Source organism: Morus notabilis, unplaced genomic scaffold (genome assembly GCF_000414095.1).
Source record: "Morus notabilis unplaced genomic scaffold, ASM41409v2 Scaffold697, whole genome shotgun sequence".
NCBI classification, from domain to species: domain Eukaryota; kingdom Viridiplantae; phylum Streptophyta; class Magnoliopsida; order Rosales; family Moraceae; genus Morus; species Morus notabilis.
Window position 1 is genome coordinate 560,589 of NW_010357121.1, and position 19,900 is coordinate 580,488.

The 19,900-nt window shown below is 32.7% G+C and overlaps 2 protein-coding genes across 3 annotated transcripts in view; one reads left to right on the forward strand and one right to left on the reverse strand.

The window, feature by feature from the left end:
• Positions 1-1,713, forward strand: part of LOC21404968 (chaperone protein dnaJ A6, chloroplastic) — a 4,844-nt gene extending 3,131 nt beyond the window's left edge. For both annotated transcript variants that reach the window (XM_024166023.1, XM_010089317.2), the window contains exons 6-8: positions 194-242; positions 334-414; positions 509-1,713. In XM_024166023.1, the coding sequence (XP_024021791.1) occupies positions 194-242; positions 334-414; positions 509-1,360 (982 nt within the window). In that variant the 3' untranslated portion in view covers positions 1,361-1,713. The remainder of the gene's footprint in view (positions 1-193; positions 243-333; positions 415-508) is intronic.
• A 5,958-nt stretch (positions 1,714-7,671) lies between these two features.
• Positions 7,672-10,229, reverse strand: LOC21404970 (linamarin synthase 2). The gene is made up of 2 exons (XM_024166225.1): positions 9,587-10,229; positions 7,672-8,717 (listed from the first exon to the last, which is right to left on the reverse strand). The coding sequence occupies exons 1-2, from the start codon at positions 10,176-10,178 to the stop codon at positions 7,777-7,779; spliced, it is 1,533 nt and encodes a 510-aa protein (XP_024021993.1). The 5' UTR covers positions 10,179-10,229; the 3' UTR covers positions 7,672-7,776.
• Between the last annotated feature and the right edge of the window lie 9,671 nt (positions 10,230-19,900).

Below are 19,900 nucleotides of genomic sequence, written 5' to 3' on the forward strand. Positions count from 1 at the left end.
CCCTGTTTTTGAGAAGCACATATTAAATCTCTTTAAGTGCACACTTATTGTTTTGTTTTGTCTGTGCCAAAATGAGTAATAGTAGGCTCTCAACGTTTGCTTTTAGTGGTTTTATTGTAAAAGACATTTGTCTATTGTTTGAAGTTAATGTTAACTATTTTCATATGGGTACTTGGACCCTCTTATGTTGCAGAGAACCTGGGGCGGAACAAAAGTTCAAGGATATTAGCAATGCATATGAGGTAACACCATGCTTTTGGGTTTGTGTTTGGTCTGTGGAAGTTGGACCATGATCCAATTCTTTGATCTAATTAGTTGTTATTTCTTCTGCAGGTCCTGTCTGATGATGAAAAACGATCCTTGTATGACAAATATGGAGAGGCTGGACTTAAAGGCGCTGGCGTGGGCACAGGGGTGAGTATCATTTTTATCATGATGAGGAAAATGAATTCCTTTATAAATTTTATCTCAGCTACCGTCTCACACGGGATAAACTTGGTTATATCAGGACTTTAGCAATCCTTTTGATCTCTTTGAGTCCCTATTTGAAGGGATGGGCGGCATGGGTGGGATGGGTGGTATGGGGGGAAGAGGGTCTAGGAGTAGAGCAGTTGATGGCCAGGACGAATATTACAACCTCATCTTGAACTTCAAGGAAGCAGTTTTTGGGGTTGAGAAGGAGATTGAAATAAGTCGATTGGAGAGCTGTGGAACTTGTAATGGTTCAGGCGCTAAACCGGGTACCACTCCAACCAGATGCAGCACCTGTGGTGGGCAAGGCCAGGTGGTCTCATCTGCAAGGACCCCATTAGGTGTCTTCCAGCAGGTTATGACTTGTTCTTCGTGTGGTGGAACTGGGGAAACGTCCACCCCTTGCAACACATGTTCTGGGGATGGTCGAGTCAGGCGGACGAAGCGGATTAGTCTGAAAGTTCCAGCTGGCGTGGACTCTGGCAGCCGACTAAGAGTTCGGAATGAAGGTAATGCTGGTAGACGGGGTGGCTCACCTGGCGACTTATTTGTTATTATTGAAGTTATCCCAGATCCCATCCTCAAACGTGATGACACCAACATTTTGTACACTTGCAAAGTGTCCTACATTGATGCAATTTTGGGGACGACCATTAAGGTTCCAACAGTGGATGGCATGGTTGATTTGAAGATCCCTGCCGGTACCCAACCGAACACGACCCTTGTCATGGCTAAGAAAGGTGTTCCTCTTCTAAACAAAAGCAACATGAGGGGTGATCAGCTGGTCCGAGTGCAGGTTGAAATACCAAAACGATTAAGCAGCGATGAGAAAAAGCTCATTGAGGAACTTGCCGACCTAAGCAAGGGCAAGGCTGCAAGCAGGAGATAGTTGTTTTGTGCTCATTTGTCATATCTGTCGTTTATTCAAAAATTCTCTTATGTTGGTGCATCGTTTTGAAATCTTGATGCACATGTAGGTGAAATCAGCTGTTCATCGTCAGTTGAATTGTGGTGGGGAAACGTATTTGGATGTTGGTTGTCGTAGGCAAAAAGAATTATCTTGTGATAATTTTGTCACCCTAACAAAAGTACGAAAATGAGTTGCAGATGAAAGTGATAAATTGAGGATTTACCCCGGTATTATTCTGCACTAAAAATTAGCTTTACATTATAAATTACTCTTTGGGATTGGAGTAAACTTAGTAGATGTTTTCTTGTATTTTTCTTTTATAATCTGGATACACAAGAAAAATACATTTTGCAATTTAACCTATTCTCAAATTTTTTTTTTCTTCTATTATTATTATTTTTTGGCAGTCGTATGTTGTTTGAAACTACTTTCGTTCGTTACCAGAATTTCATGTTCTTGTTTGTTTTATGGTATGGTGGTTGCTGCGATACACTTCATGAAGCTACTGTCATTTCAAAAACTTCGATATTTCAAGCAAATAATTTGAATCTCTCAGCAGACTTTGGTCTCTGGGCGTCATTTATTTGTTTTCTCCTTTTCTCGAGAAAATTGTAGAATTTATCCTTAAGAATGCATGACTCTGCATCATTAATATTTTTTTGCTAATATAATTATTTAATTAAATAGTATATTAATTAAAAATAAAGAATAAAATTTTAGACTCATATATTTTTAAGAAATATTTGTCTCTTTTTTCTTTTATTCTGAGCCAACGTATTAAATGAATACACCGGCTGAAATCTTAAATTGAAATGACATCCATTGCATGCTCAGAAGCCACCAATACGGTTGTCACAAACTGAAGATAATTTCAAAATAAAAGCGCCATCGCCAATAAATGTAATTCATGAAACCTTTTTTTTTTTTTTTTTTTTTTTTTTTTTTTTTTTTTTTTTTTTGTTGTTGTTGTTTCCCTCAACCAACCTATCAAAATCATTGCAAGATGATCCTTGAACACTAGTAGCTTTAACTGCCTTCTCCTTCTATTCCAAAGCCTTTTCCCTCGGTTTCTTCCCCAAATAGCCTTCATCATCTCCTTAACGAGGGCAGCAACCTCGTCACGCTTAACATCATTGTTTACCTCCACCCCAATCCCCCAAGTGGTGCACGCAAAACGACAGTTCGTTTGCTGATCGGCAAAGAAAGGCCAGCAGATCACAGGAGCACCGGCACAAACAGCTTCAATAGTAGAATTCCATCCACAATGTGTGAGAAAAACGCCAACAGAAGGATGACACCACTTTGCTAACAAACCTCTATCCTTATCTTCAAAAAATTCTTCAGACAAAGTTGCTAAATCAGATCCCATCACAAACATCAGGCCTAACTATCCACAAAAAATAGTGGTTGCTCTTTGCGAGGCCCCGAGCAAATTCTCTTAGATTTTCTTCTGTCATTGTGGTGACGCTTCCATAGTTCACATAGACAACTGAATTCGGCTCTCTTTTATCAATATATTAGAATCTCACATTGACTAGAGATATTAGCATGATCTACTTAATAAGGTGAATGTAATTCTCTTTTAATAAGCCGATTTTGTTAGGATGAGTCGGACCCAATATCCTTTGATTTTTGTAAAACGGTATCGAAGCAGGCTCAGTTTTACAATGTTGGGTCCTTAATATTGATTTATTCGCAGCGGTTTGGCATGGTCCACGCTGTGTGTGAGGGGGTGTATTAAAATCTCACATTGGCTAGAGATATTGGCATGATCAACTTAATAAGGTGAAGACAATCCTATCCTAAAAAGTCGATTTTGCTAGGTTGAGTTAGGCCCAATATCATTTGATTTCTGTAAATAGTATCAGAGCAGATCCAATTTTACAATGGTGGGTCCCCAAATATCGACTTATTCGCAGTGGTTTGGCATAGTCCATGATGTGCGTGAGGGGGCGTATTAGAATCCCATATTGACTGAAGATATTGGCATGATCCACTTAATAAGGTGAAGGCAATCCTCCTTTAACAAGCCAGTTTTCTTATATTGAGTTAAGTCCAATATCCTTTGATTTCTATATAACTGAGCCTGCACTGATACCAAAGAAAAAAACCAGAAATATCACTCAAGATGGTAAAAAGTATTACTCATGTCACTGCACTAAAAAATAAACAATTATCATTCAATTAATAAAGAGAAATTAAAAAGTCATAATAACACTTAATTATTTAGAATGACACAAAAAATAGATATGCGCAAAACCATAGCAAATTATGTACTTTTCTCATTATGTAAAACCCAACAAAAATATAAAAAAATCTATCTTGGCTGGGTAGATGACAACGTAGAAAGGGTGGGATAACATCAAGACGACATCAGGAGGCCGTGGGAGAGCTTTCGTGGTGATGAAGAGGCTTGGATGCAGAAGTTATTGGGGCTTTCTTTTAAGTTGTTTGTTTCTTTTGTTTGCTCCTTTTGCTATTAAAAAATAAACAATTGTTATTTAATTAATAAAGAGAATTAAAAAGTCATGATAACACTTAATTATTTAAAATGACACAAAAAATAGATACGTACAAAACCATAGCAAATGTACTTTTCTCATTATGCAAAACCCAACAAAAATATTAAAATTCACCTTGGATGGGCAGATGACAGTGTAGAAAGGGTGGGATAACATCAAGACGACATCGGGAGGCGATGAGAGAGCTTTGGCAGTCACAAAGAGGCTTGGATGGAGAGGTGATCGCGGCATTCTTTTGAGTTGTTCATTCCTTTTGCTATTGGTTTCTATGTTTCAACACAATTCCTTTTTGTTGTGACATATTAGTCGGGTTTCTTCAACAATACTAAGCTCAAGGTTCTTGAAAAGCATGCACCGCTTTCATGGGACCTGATTTGAAAATCAAATAAAAAATCGTATGAAGCTTAAATTAAGATGCACCAGCCGGGAATCAAAACCCGAGTCTGTACAGGGTACTATACCACATGACCACTGGTGCGATTGAGTTTTGTGGAGGAAACTACTTAAATAAATTAAGAGAATACGTCAAGTAAACAAAAGATTGACCGCGCGCTGCAGCTAACATTTTTGCGTTTGATGACACGAGTCTAAATCATTATAATATAATTTTTTTGAACGGAATGCATCAATACAAATGACCCCTAATTATATGAGATAATATCCTCAACCTCAACCGGCTCCATCAGTAAAATCTGATGAAATTAGAGGAGAAAGGCTTGTGCTGAGATCCGAAGATAGAAAAATTTCTTAGTACACTAATAATAGAGCACATGTAAGGCTCGTTTTGACAAGATATCTACAATCGATAGAGGCATCCGATCGATTGAGAGCACATAACATGTAGCATAGAGAAATCAATAGATCACATAACATACAAGTGATAGAGGCATCCACCAAACCAAGGACGCGTCGAGAGAAACAGTCAAGAAATCCAACCACCACCCTCCTATCTGAGTTTGATCTGGCCCAACGGGACGACGACGCCCAACACCGCCACCACCATTGAGAAGCCCGTGAAGAGGCGAGTTAGAGGACCAAGATTTGTGGCCGGGAGTCCGGCGACACGTCCGGAGGAGGCCCGAAACTTTGGCTAGCTTTGCACACCACTTTCTCTCTCTACTCGACTCTCCCTAAAAAAAGTTAGACTATTAGAGATACAGAAAATTAAAATGCATTACAATAGAAAATGTTACATATAACAATTAATTGTTTAGCTCTTTTAAAAAAAATAATAATAATAATCTTTAGCTTTTGATTGTGTCTATTGACACTTTATTTTTTACTTTTCACACACCTCTTTTTAACATTACTAAATTACTCATTAATAAAATTACTTTTAAGGATAACAATATTTTAAAATAAATACTCATTACACACTCCACCATTAAAAAAAATAAAAATTAAAAATTTACTCTTGAGAGTGCATGAGTCTAGACCTTTACTCTTACTCTTGATAAATGCCCTTTTGTTAGTGTAATTATTTAACTAAAAATGTTATGAATTAAGAGTAAATGATAAAAATTCTGACTCATGCACTTTCAATAGGTATTTATCAAAATTACCTTTAAAAAAATACATATTGCTTTCTAAAAATTATTATGTCCTATTTTTTTCAAAAGAATAAGGATGAATTCTAACGAAAAATAACATTTCTATGAAAAGGTACAAATTTAAAAATTCTTCTTTTTTTATTCAATTTTTATAGGTTATACCGTTAGTTTTGAAAATTTTGTGATTTGTTAAAATTCTTTTGAAAAGAATAAATTTCTCCCTCTCATTTTATTACTTGATGTATATTGAGAGATCATAATTCGTATTTTTTACTGACTGCATCTGCTTTGAATATAATCAATTAATCCACTACTATGATTGTCGGCAATTTCTGATGAAAGTGAAAAAGCACTCACGGAATTCGTAATGGGCTGCATATCCCTTGCATCCTGTCCTGCGATATCAGCATTACGTTTCTTGATAACGAAGTTTAACAATCATTTGTCTCTTTTATATATTTTATAATGAATTGTTTTTTTTTTCTTTCTAAAAAACGACAATTACTCTTTTGCTGTAATACAAAATACAGATCCCTTCAGCAGGCAAAAAAGATTTTTTTAAAAAAAATTTTAAGATTGGTGTAATAAATAAAATGAGAGTAGTTTGAGAATGTGTGTGTGTAAAAAATTGAATTTGGAGATTTAATCGCAAGAATTTTTTTTTTAAAATTTTAAGTGGGGTGTAACAATTAAAATGAGAAGTGATTTAAAAATGTGTGTAAAAAGTAAAAAAAAATAAATGGGGTGTTAATAGACGTGCCTTTCGCTTTTTAAATTTCACGAAAGCTGAAAAAAATAAAAATTCCAGAAAATTGCATTATGACAACAGCAAAGAATCGCCCTTGGCCTGCAATTAAAATATAATTGTGAAAGTTCGGATACTTTACCTAAAAAAAAAAAAAAAAAAAGTCAGGATAAGTTCGGATACTTTACCTAAAAAAATATATCTTGCAATGACATATGATCCCATTCTAATCATTGATAAGAGAAAAAAACACCATCCCATCAAACTCTAAGCATAATTTCTTTTTCTTTTTTTTTTCCTCCGGATTTTCGGTTGCTTCAAACTCATAGATGTAACCAAGTATAAATTGTATCAACAAGTGGGTAAATTTAAGGGATAACAACAAAAACCTACTATGTTTGTATATCGAAATGAATGGTTCTATCTTGCGATTTCAAAAATGATGAGGTTATCATCATCTTTTTTTTTTTTTCTTTTCTAATCACACAAAATTCACATAGTAGTGTCAGATTTAGTCAAAATTAAGGGCTGGTTTTTGAAAATATAAATCCTAAGGATATCTCTAATTTTCATTTTTTTTTTTTTTTGCTTTGAGAATAATTAACCCTGATTATTTTTGAACATTTGAGTTTTGTTTAAAATTGTTGTCCTTAAAACCAAACACATTGTTATAAGTTTATTCTTAATCTATTAATCTAACATGAGGTGCGGAATTGTAATTAGAAAAACCAAGGGAATAATCTTAATTTTTTTAAAAGATAAGGTGGATTCTCATATTTTTATTAAATACAGGGATAGTTTTTTTGTTACTATCCCCAAATTTAATCTATTGCTTTGGTAGTTCCTTCCATTTTTTCCATTATGGTTAACAGTGAAATTGCAAAAAGAAATTACAAGGAACGATGTGAAAAGACAGTGTGCAAAATGCACATAATTAAATCCTGATCAGTTCATATATCATATATGTAGTAGTGGTAGCAATTCGTGTCACGTGTCGTGTTTTAATCGTTTATTTTTAAATTTACAGTCAAGCTGAAAACGACCCGTGACATGAAATTTTTTAAAAACCGCAACACGACCACTTTACTGATTGACACAACACGACACGAAAATGATCTGAGACACGAAATTGACCTATGAACCCGAAATTGATACGAAAATTGTATACTTTTATTTAGTTTTTTACATATTAAAAATAACTTAAAATTCATAACATACTAAAATACAATAACATCCATTGAAATTAAGTAAATAATAGTATAAGATTTTGAGTATAACTATCATGATATCACAAGTTCATAATAAAATAGAAATTATGTAATGAAAAATATATGTATTTTTTAATTTTTTACGAGTTTCGTGTCGTATTCGGGTTAGACGGGTCCAACCCGAAATTGACCCGTGTTTTTCGTGTCAATTTCAGGTCGACCAAATTCTGACCCGAACTTTTTTTTTTCTCAACCCTAACCCGTAAAATTCATGTCGTTTTCGAATCGCATTGTCGTATCGCGACTCATATTGCCGGCCCTATATAGTAGCACATCTAGTCAATATTCTAACCAAACTCAAGCCTAAATTTTAGCATTTATCACCAGACAAGAGAGCCTCCTTAATCAACTTGTCAAAATTAATGTAAGACGAACCCCCAACATCAGTAGATTCAACTGCTTTCTTCTTCCATTCCAAGGCCTTTGCCCTCATCTTCATCCCCTTATCTCCTTCAATCATCTCCTTCACGAGCCCCGCAACTTCGTCACGTTTAACATCGTTGTTAACCTCCATTCCAAACTCCCAATTCACGCAGGCATACCGGCAATTCGTTTGCTGATCTGCAAAGAAAGGCCAACAGATCACAGGCACACCAGTAGAAACAGTTTCCATCATAGAATTCCATCCGCAGTGTGATAGGAAAACCGCAACAGACGGATGTTCCAACACTTTTTGTTGTGGACACCAGTTTGCTAGCATTCCCCTATCCTTAATCTCCTCAAAAAACTCTTCAGGCAAACTTACTGAATCATTTCCCTCCACCACATCAGGCCTAACTATCCACAAAAAATAGTGTTTGCTTTTTGCGAGGCCCCAAGCAAATTCCTTAAAATGTTGGTCTGTCATTGTGGTGACACTACCATAGTTTACATACACAACAGAATTTGGTTCCCTTTTGTCAAGCCATTCTAGGCATTTTGGGTCTTCTTTCCACAGGCTTGAAGAAAGGGAGTTGAAATTGCTTTCGGGGACGTGCCTGCCTAGCAAAGGAAGTGGACCTATTGTGTAGATGGTGCGGAACATGGCTGAGATTGCTTGTAAGGCTTCATGTTCAAATTCATCAAATGTGTTGAAGATGATTGCGGAGGATTTTAGGCAGTTTCTTGCTTCTGAGCCCATGAAATCGAACATCGTCTCGTCGCATGACATTGTTCTCATGAAACTTGGCAAGTCCTTGAGCCGAACATTTTTCATACCCGGGATCCAGTCAGCGGGTGTGTCAAGTGTTCCATCTTCCATGAAGCTTTCGTCTGACACAAATTCTATAATTAAATCACATATGTTCTAAAAAAAACCATATATATATATATATTTATTTCAATACGCATAGTAAAGGTACGTAATTTGAATAATAGTGAGAAATAGACAAAATTTTCTATGCGCCCGTGATATGTGAAAAGCCCCATTACTATCGTTACAGGATGATTGTGAACAGAAAGAAAAAAAAAAAAAAAAAAAAAAAAAAACAGCTAACATGGGCATTTTGATAAAATGCCTCGTTTCCTATCCAAGTTGTTGCATTAATTAAACTTCGACAGTTTTTTTCTTTTTTTTACTAAGACTTGAATCCGAGACTCAATACATAGTAAGTATCTGACATGCCCACTAAACACTAATTGAGCTCGACTAAAAGTGAAGTTTCAGGCTGGTTTAATTCGTTAATTTGAGTTGAGATATAATTTTATATGAAAATTTTTTATTGTGATAAAAAAATTAAATGTGACTATTTTTAAAAAAATTTTACTGTAATAAAATTTAAATTCTAAACTCGAATAAGTAAAATGAACGGTGCCTCAATTAACAAGCTTACCGTTAGTAATTTTTTATTTATTTTTTCGTTACATGTACCAAGTTGAACTATAAAGTCTTATTTATTTCACCGATTCGAGTTTAGAATTTAAATTTTATTATAGTAAAAAATTTTTAAAAATAATCATATTTAACTTTTTTATTATAGTAAAAAATTTTCATATAAAATTATATCTCAATTTAAATTAAAAATTCAAATTAATAAACTGAATGGGCGTAAGTATACTTACATGTATGCATATGTATGTAAGTAAACTCGTAGAAAAGCTTAACAAACATAAAATGCAGTCCAAGAAAACAAGTACCCCACCTTTGAAAGGAATAATGCCTCTATTAATAAGTTCATCAAAGTGCAAGTACCCCATAAAGCTACAAGCAGAGGCAGTCCAAAACTGAACCTCTGGAATGCCCAATTCCTCACCAGCCTTGATCGCAAAGCTCATCACTCCATCCGAGATTATGCAAGTCACAGGAGGCACTTTTTCAGGTGCCAATGAGTTCAGCTTCAGCAGCAACTCCTTAAATGGAGCTAGACAGTTTTTTCTGGTTGAATCACACAGCGCTGGGACATCTTGGGTCGCATCTCGATCCGACCGTGGCAAACCTTCCGGTATGGCCTCAAACCGGAAGTCCGGTAGGCCCTTGACGGAGTCCGCTCCTCTGGACCGGATCAGACGGTTGTGGTTGAACTCAGTGTTGACAAAGGTTACGTGGAAGCCTCTAGAGTGTAGAAGCTTGGCTAGTTGCATCATGGGGTTGACATGGCCTTGTGATGGATATGGGACACAAACTACATGAGGTTTGCTTGAATCAACTGAACCCATCCTTAAGCAGATTCTAAAAGAAAAAACAAGGCAGAAATGAAAGACAATTATTCTAAGAATTGTGAGAAGTTTGCTCATAGTTTTTAGTATTTATTAAGGAAGTTTGTGTTCAAATGAATGAGGACAATGATTGTGTTCAATTTCTCTGTTGATTCTGTTAAAAAAAAAATGCAGGTTTTAGAGTAATTTCATTCTGCAATGATGTCTACAGCTAGCTGTACGCAACTTTCTTTGCCGTTGGTTGAGCGCTATTAGGAGTGTTAAAAGAAGAGTTGTGTCAAATTCTCAGTGAGGTGACAGCTAAAAATATATTTAAATAAAGATAGCAGATATGGATTTAAAATGGTGAAATGTATCCCATTTATGTCATATTCGATGCAAATATTAATTCTAATGCTACATTTAACGCAAGTTGGAAGATTTGATTGATTCCATCATTTGATGCTCGGATACAAAAGGTTAATCCCTCAAAAAGAAAAAAATAAATAAGATGAATTTAAAATGTTGTACTACTTTTATCATAAATGTCAGAGTGATGCTGAAATGTTGTCCTATATATATTTTAGGGGAAATCTCTGGTAGGGGCAGTATTTTCCCTCTACGGTAGGGTGTGTAATAAAAACCACTTGATTAATTTAACAGTTAAGATTGAAGATATGCACCAAAATTATTCTAGACTATATTACACATGATTTCATCCAAATTAAACTAGATGTTTAGTAAAGGATTCGTTTTATTATCATGATTCGTGATTTATTATAATATTTTTTCTCATAAAAAATACACATAAATTAAAATTATTCAAATCATATTAAATTTTGGTATAATTAATTTTTTTTATTTTTTTTATTTATTTTTTTTCATGTTGAGCCCATTAAACAACAAATCAACATGAACAACTTGTAAAAATTAAAAAGGGAGAAAGAAGAAAATAGATTAAGATTTGAGATGAATTAAAATTAATAGGTTAATAGTTTATATAAATTAATAAATAGGCTAAATTATTATTTTTGTCCATAATTTATTTGGTTATGAACCATAACTTAACAAGTTATTATCCATAATTTCCATAACTTATTTAGTTATGAACTATAACTTAACAAATTTATTCATAACTTATCTGATTATAAATTATAACTTGATAAATTATAACTTATTAATTTTTATAACTAAAAATTGACTTATATAATTTCTTAACCTTTCATGTTAGTCTATTTTCTACTATTTCCCGATTAAAAACTTGCTCAACGGAGCATTAATTTGACCTGAAGCTAATTTAACAAATGGACTTTAACTTGATTGAGAATTTTTGATATAATAAATATACTAAATTATTATTTTTGTCCATAACTTGTTTGGTTATGAATCATAACTTAACAAATTATTATCCATAATTATCCATAATTTATTTAGTTATGAACTATAACTTAATAAATTTGTCCATAACTTATCTGATTATAAACTATAACTTGATAAATTATAATATATTAATTTTTATAATTAAAAATTAACTTATATAATTTCTTAACCTTTCATTAGCCTATTTTTTACTATTTTCCGATTAAAAACTTGCTCAACGGAGCATTAATTTGACCTGAAGCTAATTTAACAAATGGACTTTAACTTGATTGAGAATTTTTGATATCCTGTTTGGCAAATAAGAATTTGGTTTTGGATTGGTACTTTGGGGAACAAATGATCTGAGTTTGGCACTTGAACTCGTTTTGGAATTTGAATGTTCGGTCGTTGAAAAACTGAGAGAGAAGTTCTAATGAAGACACACGACGGTGAACCCATACCCCACGGCGGCAATGGAGGACTCCCTTCCGGCGGCAGTGCGAAGACGACACAAACCCAAACTCTACGTCGGAGGTCATCCTTCCTCCACGGTGGCAAAACTTGCTCCTCCCACGACAGTGGCGCACCCGCCCTTCTCTCGTCGCTCCCTTCCCGCACGATGGCGAGATCTTCTCTCTCTCGTTGGACGATTTCCCCACAGCCCATGGTAGCGTGACGTCCTCTCTCCATGGCGATATGATCCCTTCTATTCTTGGTCGGCGTGATCTGGACGGAGCAGAGCTTGGGGAGATCTGGGCGGAGTAGAGCTTGTCTCGCCGGAGTGGTGCTATCTGGGCGGAGCAGACCTTGGCTCGCCCGAACGGGGAGATCTGGGCGGGGCAGAAGCATGATGGCTTAGCATTCGGAAACGTAAACGTTTTTTCAATTTTTTTTAAGGCTGGATTCGGTGTGAGAGAGACTATGTACGCCCTCACTGAGATTTAATATGAAACCGTTAATCTTACCCTACCGATAGGGACAATAAAGGCGCCCTACCATAGACATGCTCTAATATCTACTATTTTACTGTTCATCGCTTTCCCTCTTTTCGTGGATTTGCAGACAAATCCTTGGTCACAACCACTGCCACGGTACCACCTCAAGAACCATAAATTCAGATCTCATTTTCTTCTTTCATTTAAGTTTTTAATTTAAATTAAGATGTGATATTATGTAAATTATAATAAAAATATTAAATATAATTATTTTTAAAAATATTTTATTGTAATAAAATTTAAATCGACCAAATAAACGGAACTCACTTCACATCATTCTGTTGCCTCTTTTTTTTTTCTTTCTTTTTCAACTTCTTTGCTGTTCTATTTGCTTTCCATATTTTCATGCCAATATCTAAAAGAAAAAAAAAATAAAAAATTCAATAAAATTTCTTGCTACTGCTTGATCTGCACAAAAGGATATTTCTAGATTGAGCTTCTTCCTCATCTTTCGTAAAGTTTATATGTTTTTCGTTTCATTTATTGCCGTTTCCATTCTTTCAAGTTCCGAGTTTTTTCCCCCAAAACCCAAAAGCCTAGATCCTGAAGTCCAGAAAACCCAGAAGCCGAAGATCAAACACAACGCCCATAAACTACCTTGCTAATAGATCTAGGAATCCAAATGACATTGAACATTGCACAAACGGAAAACACTAAAAAAGGTCCACTGAAAACCGAGCACACACATGACACATATGAGTCTTGAACATCTACAACTAGTAAATTAATATTGAGAAACTGATAGGACGAAGACCGAACAAAAAGAAAAATTCACAAATCAGAACGTCAAACAACCAAGAGGGGTGAGGCCCCTCAACACCAACGAAAGAAACGGGTAGGAAAGATGAATGGTTAGTAAACACATCTACACTACAAGACGGCTCCCCCCTCGCGCAGACCAAGACCTTCCAAGGTAAGTCGAAAATAGAGAGCGCGTTTGAAATTAATTTTAAAATAATTTTATTTTTTTTATAAAATTAAAAATAAAAATATTTTTAATTTCAGATAAAAATTATTTTAAAAAATGTGTTTAATAATTTTATTAAGATATTATTTTTAATATAAGAAAAAATTAAAATTCTATTTAGTTATATAATTTTTATTTTTAATTTAAAAGTACTTTGTTAATTCATTTAAGTCAGTACCTATTTACTGAAAAAAAGACATTCACCCAAAATTGAAAATAAAAAATGATTTAAATTTGTTTTTAATTTTTAAATTATTTTACACTAAATTGAAAATCGTTTTTAATTTCATTTTTTTTCACTTTTTTCCTCCAAATATGTTTTTTTTCTTTGATCTCTATTTTTTTATTTTAAAAAATGTAAAAAATAAAAACGGAACTGATATCAATCACGCTCCGAGAATTCAAGCCTCTGGGCAAATCTCATATTTTTCTCCCTTTATTAATTCTTGTTAAGCCGGCTACATCTTATATGGATATTTATATTTGTGTGGGGGAGGGTGTTAATTTTATTTTATTTTTTATTTTTTTGCTGATTGAGGTGGGTGTTAATTTAAAAAGTCAAAAAACAGTTTGGTGTGTGTTTTTAAATCCGTAAAAGTCAAAAAACAAGTTGCAGATCATGACTTCATAACTTAACATATCTAAAGTCAAGATTGAGTTTATTATGATGATATCATTGTAGAGCATAATCTTAAATTAGTAAAGATTACTTGTTTAATTGAATCTTATATCAGCAGATAAATTGACAAATTAAATTGATAAGGGGAATTGGCAAAGCCACGAGAGGTCGAATGGGGCGCCTAACTTTTTATTTTTATTTTTAATATTTTGAAAATAAAGAAAGATATATATCTCCTCTATTGAAATACAAGACTGACTCCGCTAATGAGAATGACATGAAAGATCTAATTTTTTGGTGTACTTAAGGGTGCAAATATCGACATTTTTATGATATTTTTGTAGAAATTTTTGTATTTTGAAAGTACCGATATAAAAATAAGGGTGTAGTATCTTTTTGTAGAATATCTTAAAATTTCTACAGATATTTCCGTAAATATTGATATTTTAACAAAAATTTTCATTTCTGAGTAAAACGTAGTGTTAAATGACAGAGTATTATAGAGGTTTTATGGAGATTTCGTGGAAATATCGATAAATTTCCACATAAATTTTGCAATTTTATATAGATATATATTTTATTTTACTTTTCAAAAAAATCTAAAAAATATAGCATGTCCAAATATATATAAAAAACTATTCAAACTCTGTCTTGATATCAATATTGTTTAAACTAAGAATGTGTTCAAAATACCTTCCAATCTCCTAGAAGCTCCTCTTTGGTATTAATAATTCATCGTCATGTATGAAACCATATATGTATGGTATATATATTATGTTGACTTTTAGCTATTTTACTTAATTTTGTGAACGCATGCTTAGTATTTATAGTATTATGATCACACTTTATCTTATATATTTAGTAAATAATTAATATTTTGATTGAAAGTTTCATTTAATTAATGTATTATTATCTATTTTAAAGTTTTTAAAGTCTCATTTAAAAATAATGTGTTTTAATATGAATTTCTATTTTTTACGTCAATTTTTATCGATATTAATATTTTTATAAAATTTAAGTATCAATATTTCCGTAAATATTGATATTTTCATCCTTAGATGTACCATTTATTGGGAATAGTTCTCAGCTTTGTGGAAAACGAATAGAAAATTACAGGTTGTTTTAGATTATGTTGAGGAGAGTCAAAGAAAGTGAATTCTTAATTGCACTTTACTTTTTGAATATCTGGATCTGTTAGTATTGTATACTTTTTTGAAAGGCTTGTTTTTTTAGTAAAAAGATTTCTTATCTTGCAAATATTCTATTTACCCTTATAACTATTTACTTTAAATAATTTTAAAATCTATTATTTAGATTAACTATTTACAATAAATATAGTATGCTATTTACTTTATTCTTCTTTTTATTTTTATTTTTATTTTTTGAACTGACCCTTTTATTTTTGTTAACACTGATTTGCTATAACTGTGTGGAATAGTGCAAAGTAGATGGCGTAGTTGTCATCATTGTGGACTTTCTTTCATTTTCCAATTTCAACTGTAATTTCCATTTTTAATTTTTTTTTGTTTGAAAACTCTCGTGGATTCCACGCAAGTTAATGATCCGACAGAAAGACGAAGATACTCTTGAGGCCCGAGAACGGAAGATAATCTCAGCACATTAAGATCGAGCCTAATTAAGGCTCTATTTGAAAAAATTTCTCCCATTAAAATAAGCTTCTGAGTAGTGAAGGGACAGAACACGAACCCACACTCAGAAGAGACATTAGCATCACGACACAGATAAGATTCTAACTAGATCAAACAATCTATTCTGTCAGTGAACAACTCAATTGGGTGGGAGATATAACCAGCACCGGATGGTGGAGAAACTGTTAGAATATTCTTACGTGCACTTTCATAATCATAATAATTCACTCTATTATAAAATAAAGCATATTATGGACAACTTTATTAATGTAAATTAATTTATCCATGTATGTTAAATACTGATTCATAATGGGATGAAATCTCAATTTATTGACTAGTTTGAGGCCTATAACTCCATCTCTTGTACGTACTTTAGTCAACCTATTGGGCCAAAGAACCTCTCTATTATAATTTGTGAAGCCCAATAGGCCCACTTAACTTAAGCCTATATTGTTTAAAGGGTTATGCATATCTATTTATATGGGTAATTTTAATAAATACTCTTTAAAATTGCACTATTAAGGATTTTTAGGTCTCAACATTGACTTATTGAATTTTACCCCTTTGGAGTAAGCAATTTGACAGATTATTATTAAGAATTTGACATATATCACCAGCGGTGCGGCAGGTCTCTGCTCGCCAGCAGTGGACATAATTTGACATATTACTGTCCAAAATTTTTCAAATTATTATCTATAATTTGACAAATTATTATCAAATAGGTAGTCTATCACAAAAATAAAGAGTATAACTCCAGAATAATGTATTTACGGATCAATTTTTACAATTTTTTCATTTATATGTGAGTGGGTGCTAAGCGGTGTGTGGCCATTTTGTGTGTGACGGGTGTGTGTGTGGAGGGGCTCAATGGGATGAGATTTCCATTACTCTTAAGTCCGTTTCACCGATAACTTTCGACGATTGCGATGCCAACGCTTCTAATACCCATGAACCTATTATTTCTGATATGTCTTAGACACTAAATATGATTGATTAATTTTCTAACAGAAACCACCTCCATTATTACAAAACAACAAACGAAAAGTGGCAAGAATAACATCACCACACTTTTATTACAATCTAGAAAACAAAGCAAAGCAAAAAAGAAAACCCAAAGCAGCGTTGATGCAAGCCTCTGATGACGATGCTACCGGCGAGAGGACCACGAAGGAAGGAAGAAGGCTTCAAGGGCCAAACAGCGAAACCGCCAGAAAGACACCATCAAACGGCAACGAATGATTCACCTTCTCCTCCGCCGACAACCACCAGAGACGACACTATTCCTACCAAAAGAAACCCCAATCCCCCACTGCCAGAATTAAAACTCCGCAAGGACCCAACTACCCAATGATCATACACAAGATTAAAGTATAAGGTTAAGAAAATATTTTGTAGGAAATACTTGGCCAAATCAAAGGTTTTGACAAATCTTCTTAAGAATCTAGCTGATGGATCTCCGCACCATTTGAAGTCATATAAATTTCTTAAATCCATGTTGCATACGACATTATGTGCATTTTCTTTCTTGCTTTCCTTTTCAAATATATATATATATTTTTCCTAATTGACGGGCTTTTTTAAGAAATTAGTTGAGAGTGAAATACTTATCATAATAATATCATGGGTGCTCAAAGATTCGAAATTCCTAAGAAGTGATATTGTTTCTATATGCTATTCTAAATTTCTTAATAATCAAGAATTAAAAACCTATTTTGTAGGATATACATGGCCAATTTAATGGCTTCGACTAATATTCTTAACGATCTAGCTTTTAGATTTTCCCTCGTGCTCTGCATAGTTTTGAGGCATGTAAAGTTCTTCAAATCATTCTACCGAAAAAGAAAAATACTTCAAATCATGTTGCAGATTACATCAGATGCATTTTTCTTTCTTTTTTTTTTTTTTTCGTTTTCAAATATTCTTTTTTTTTTAAATGAAGAGCTTTCTAAAAAATTAATTTGAAGTTTTAAACTTATCGTGATAATCTCATACATAAGGACACTAAAAGATAACTAACTCAAAAGTGCACAAAAGAGGGGAGTTTTTTTTAGGCCAACATATCAATTTTTTAACCGTTAGATCTGGTCAAATCAAATCAGACTAAAAAAATATGCAAAACAGATAATTTTTAATATATATCTAATGGTTAAAAAGTAGAGAACTACGGATAATTTATTTTATTTATTCTATAAGAGAAGCTCTCATAAAAGAAATAGTTCTTGTTTTTATATTCTTTTAAAAATTTGTTGATATAAAGAATTTAAAACATATTTTGCAGAAAATACCTTGACAAATGAAGGGCGGGTACTAATCTTTTTTAAAATCTAGCTAGTGAAGCTGTCATCATGCTCCACACGGTTTGGCGACATATAAATTAATCAAATCATGTTTCAGATGACATCCGGTCCATTTTTCTTTCTTTCTTTTTATTTTCAAATATTCTAGTTTTTTAAATGAAGAGGCTTCCTTAATAATTTACATTATTTTCATTTATAATTTATTGTTATTAACCTATTTGCATTACAATTTTTTGTTATATTTGATATTTGAAAATCGATTGACCTTTCCATTTTTTCACCTTTAAACTTTGTAGTCGATTTACAAATGACTTTGAAGCTATATTTATTTTCTTTTGGGAGCTTCTATAGTAAGCCCACATATTGATAGAATCAGTTTTTCTAATCCTTTAATATGCATAAAATCACATCAGATAAAAAATAAATATGCATATCAAACAATTAAAAAAATTGGTCTTATTCGTATGTCAGCTTATCAAAAATATTCCCTTAATGTTCACCCCACGAATATGCCACTGCCATGCAGGGAAGCTATATTTATTTTTTATGTACTTTAAGATCTATTTTACTTTTTTCTTTAAATTTTAGGGTTTTCTCCGGCAGGATCTCTCTAAAAGTAAGGCAAGTTTCTGACTGTTTAATCTGATCATGTTAAATTCACACTAGATAAAAAAAATATGTAGAACAAGTAATTTTTGATACAAATCTGATGGTGAAATTAGAAAATTATTTATAGTTCATTTTTCTAGTTCTAGCACATAAACTCTTTTTTTTTTTAAGTTTTTCTTTTAAATTTAGTTTGCTACTTATATATATTTTGTAAGAGTGTCTCTAGTAGGTCCTACAAAAATATACTTTAAGAGTTATTTTACTTTTCTCTTCAAGTTTTAGGGTTTTCTTTGGCAGGATCTCTCTAACAATAAGGTAAGTTTCAGATTGTTTGATCTGGTCATATTAAATTCACATCAGATTAAAAAAATATGTATAACAAATAGTTTTTGATACAATTTGATGGTGAAACTAGGAAATTATTTATAGTTCATTTTTCTAGTTCTAGCACATAAACTCTCTTTTTTTTTATGTTTTTATTTTAACTTTAGTTTGCTACTTATATATATATTTTGTGAGAGTTTTTCTAGTAGGTCTTATAAAAATAAACTACTGAAATAATCATGTTTTTAAGCATTAAATTTGTATTAAAAATTATTATATGCATACTTTTACAATTTAATATAATTTTAATGAGATCGACAAATTAGAAAATTAGACTTATCAGTTGGAAGAGCCTGGGCCCGTTCGGTTCGCTAATTCGAGTTTTTAATTCAAATTGAGATGTGATGTTGTGTGAGAGCTTTTTACTGTAACAAAAAAGTTAGATGTGACTGTTTCGAAGAGTTTTTTACTGTAGTAAAACTTAAATTCTAAACTCGAATTAGCGAAAAAAACGGGACTTAGCATACGACTTTCTAACTATTTTTCAATTCTTCACATTGATAAATGCACCTCACAATGCACGGATCTATGGTAGAATTTTCCAACTAATAAAAAGGACGTTGTCTTTTTTGGCAAAAAAACAAAACAAAACAAAAGTAAAAACTGAAAAAAGACGGAAAGGCGAAAGCACGACTTCCATTCCTTTTTTTTATTAGATTCTTGCCATTTTTTTAAAATCTAGCTAGTGAAGCTGTCATCATGCTCCTCAGCGACATATTGGGTGTGTTTGGAATTAGTTTTAAAACGTTTTTATTTTCTGTATGAAAATGAAAATGAAAACGTTTTTATTTTCATTTTGAAATTATTTCTGAAAATACGTTTGGTAGTTTTATTCTGAAATTATTTTCAGTTTTAAAAAAACTGAAATTGTGTTTGGTGGTTTAATTTCTGAAAACATATAATAATATTTAAAATAATAATATATTAAATAATAATAATATT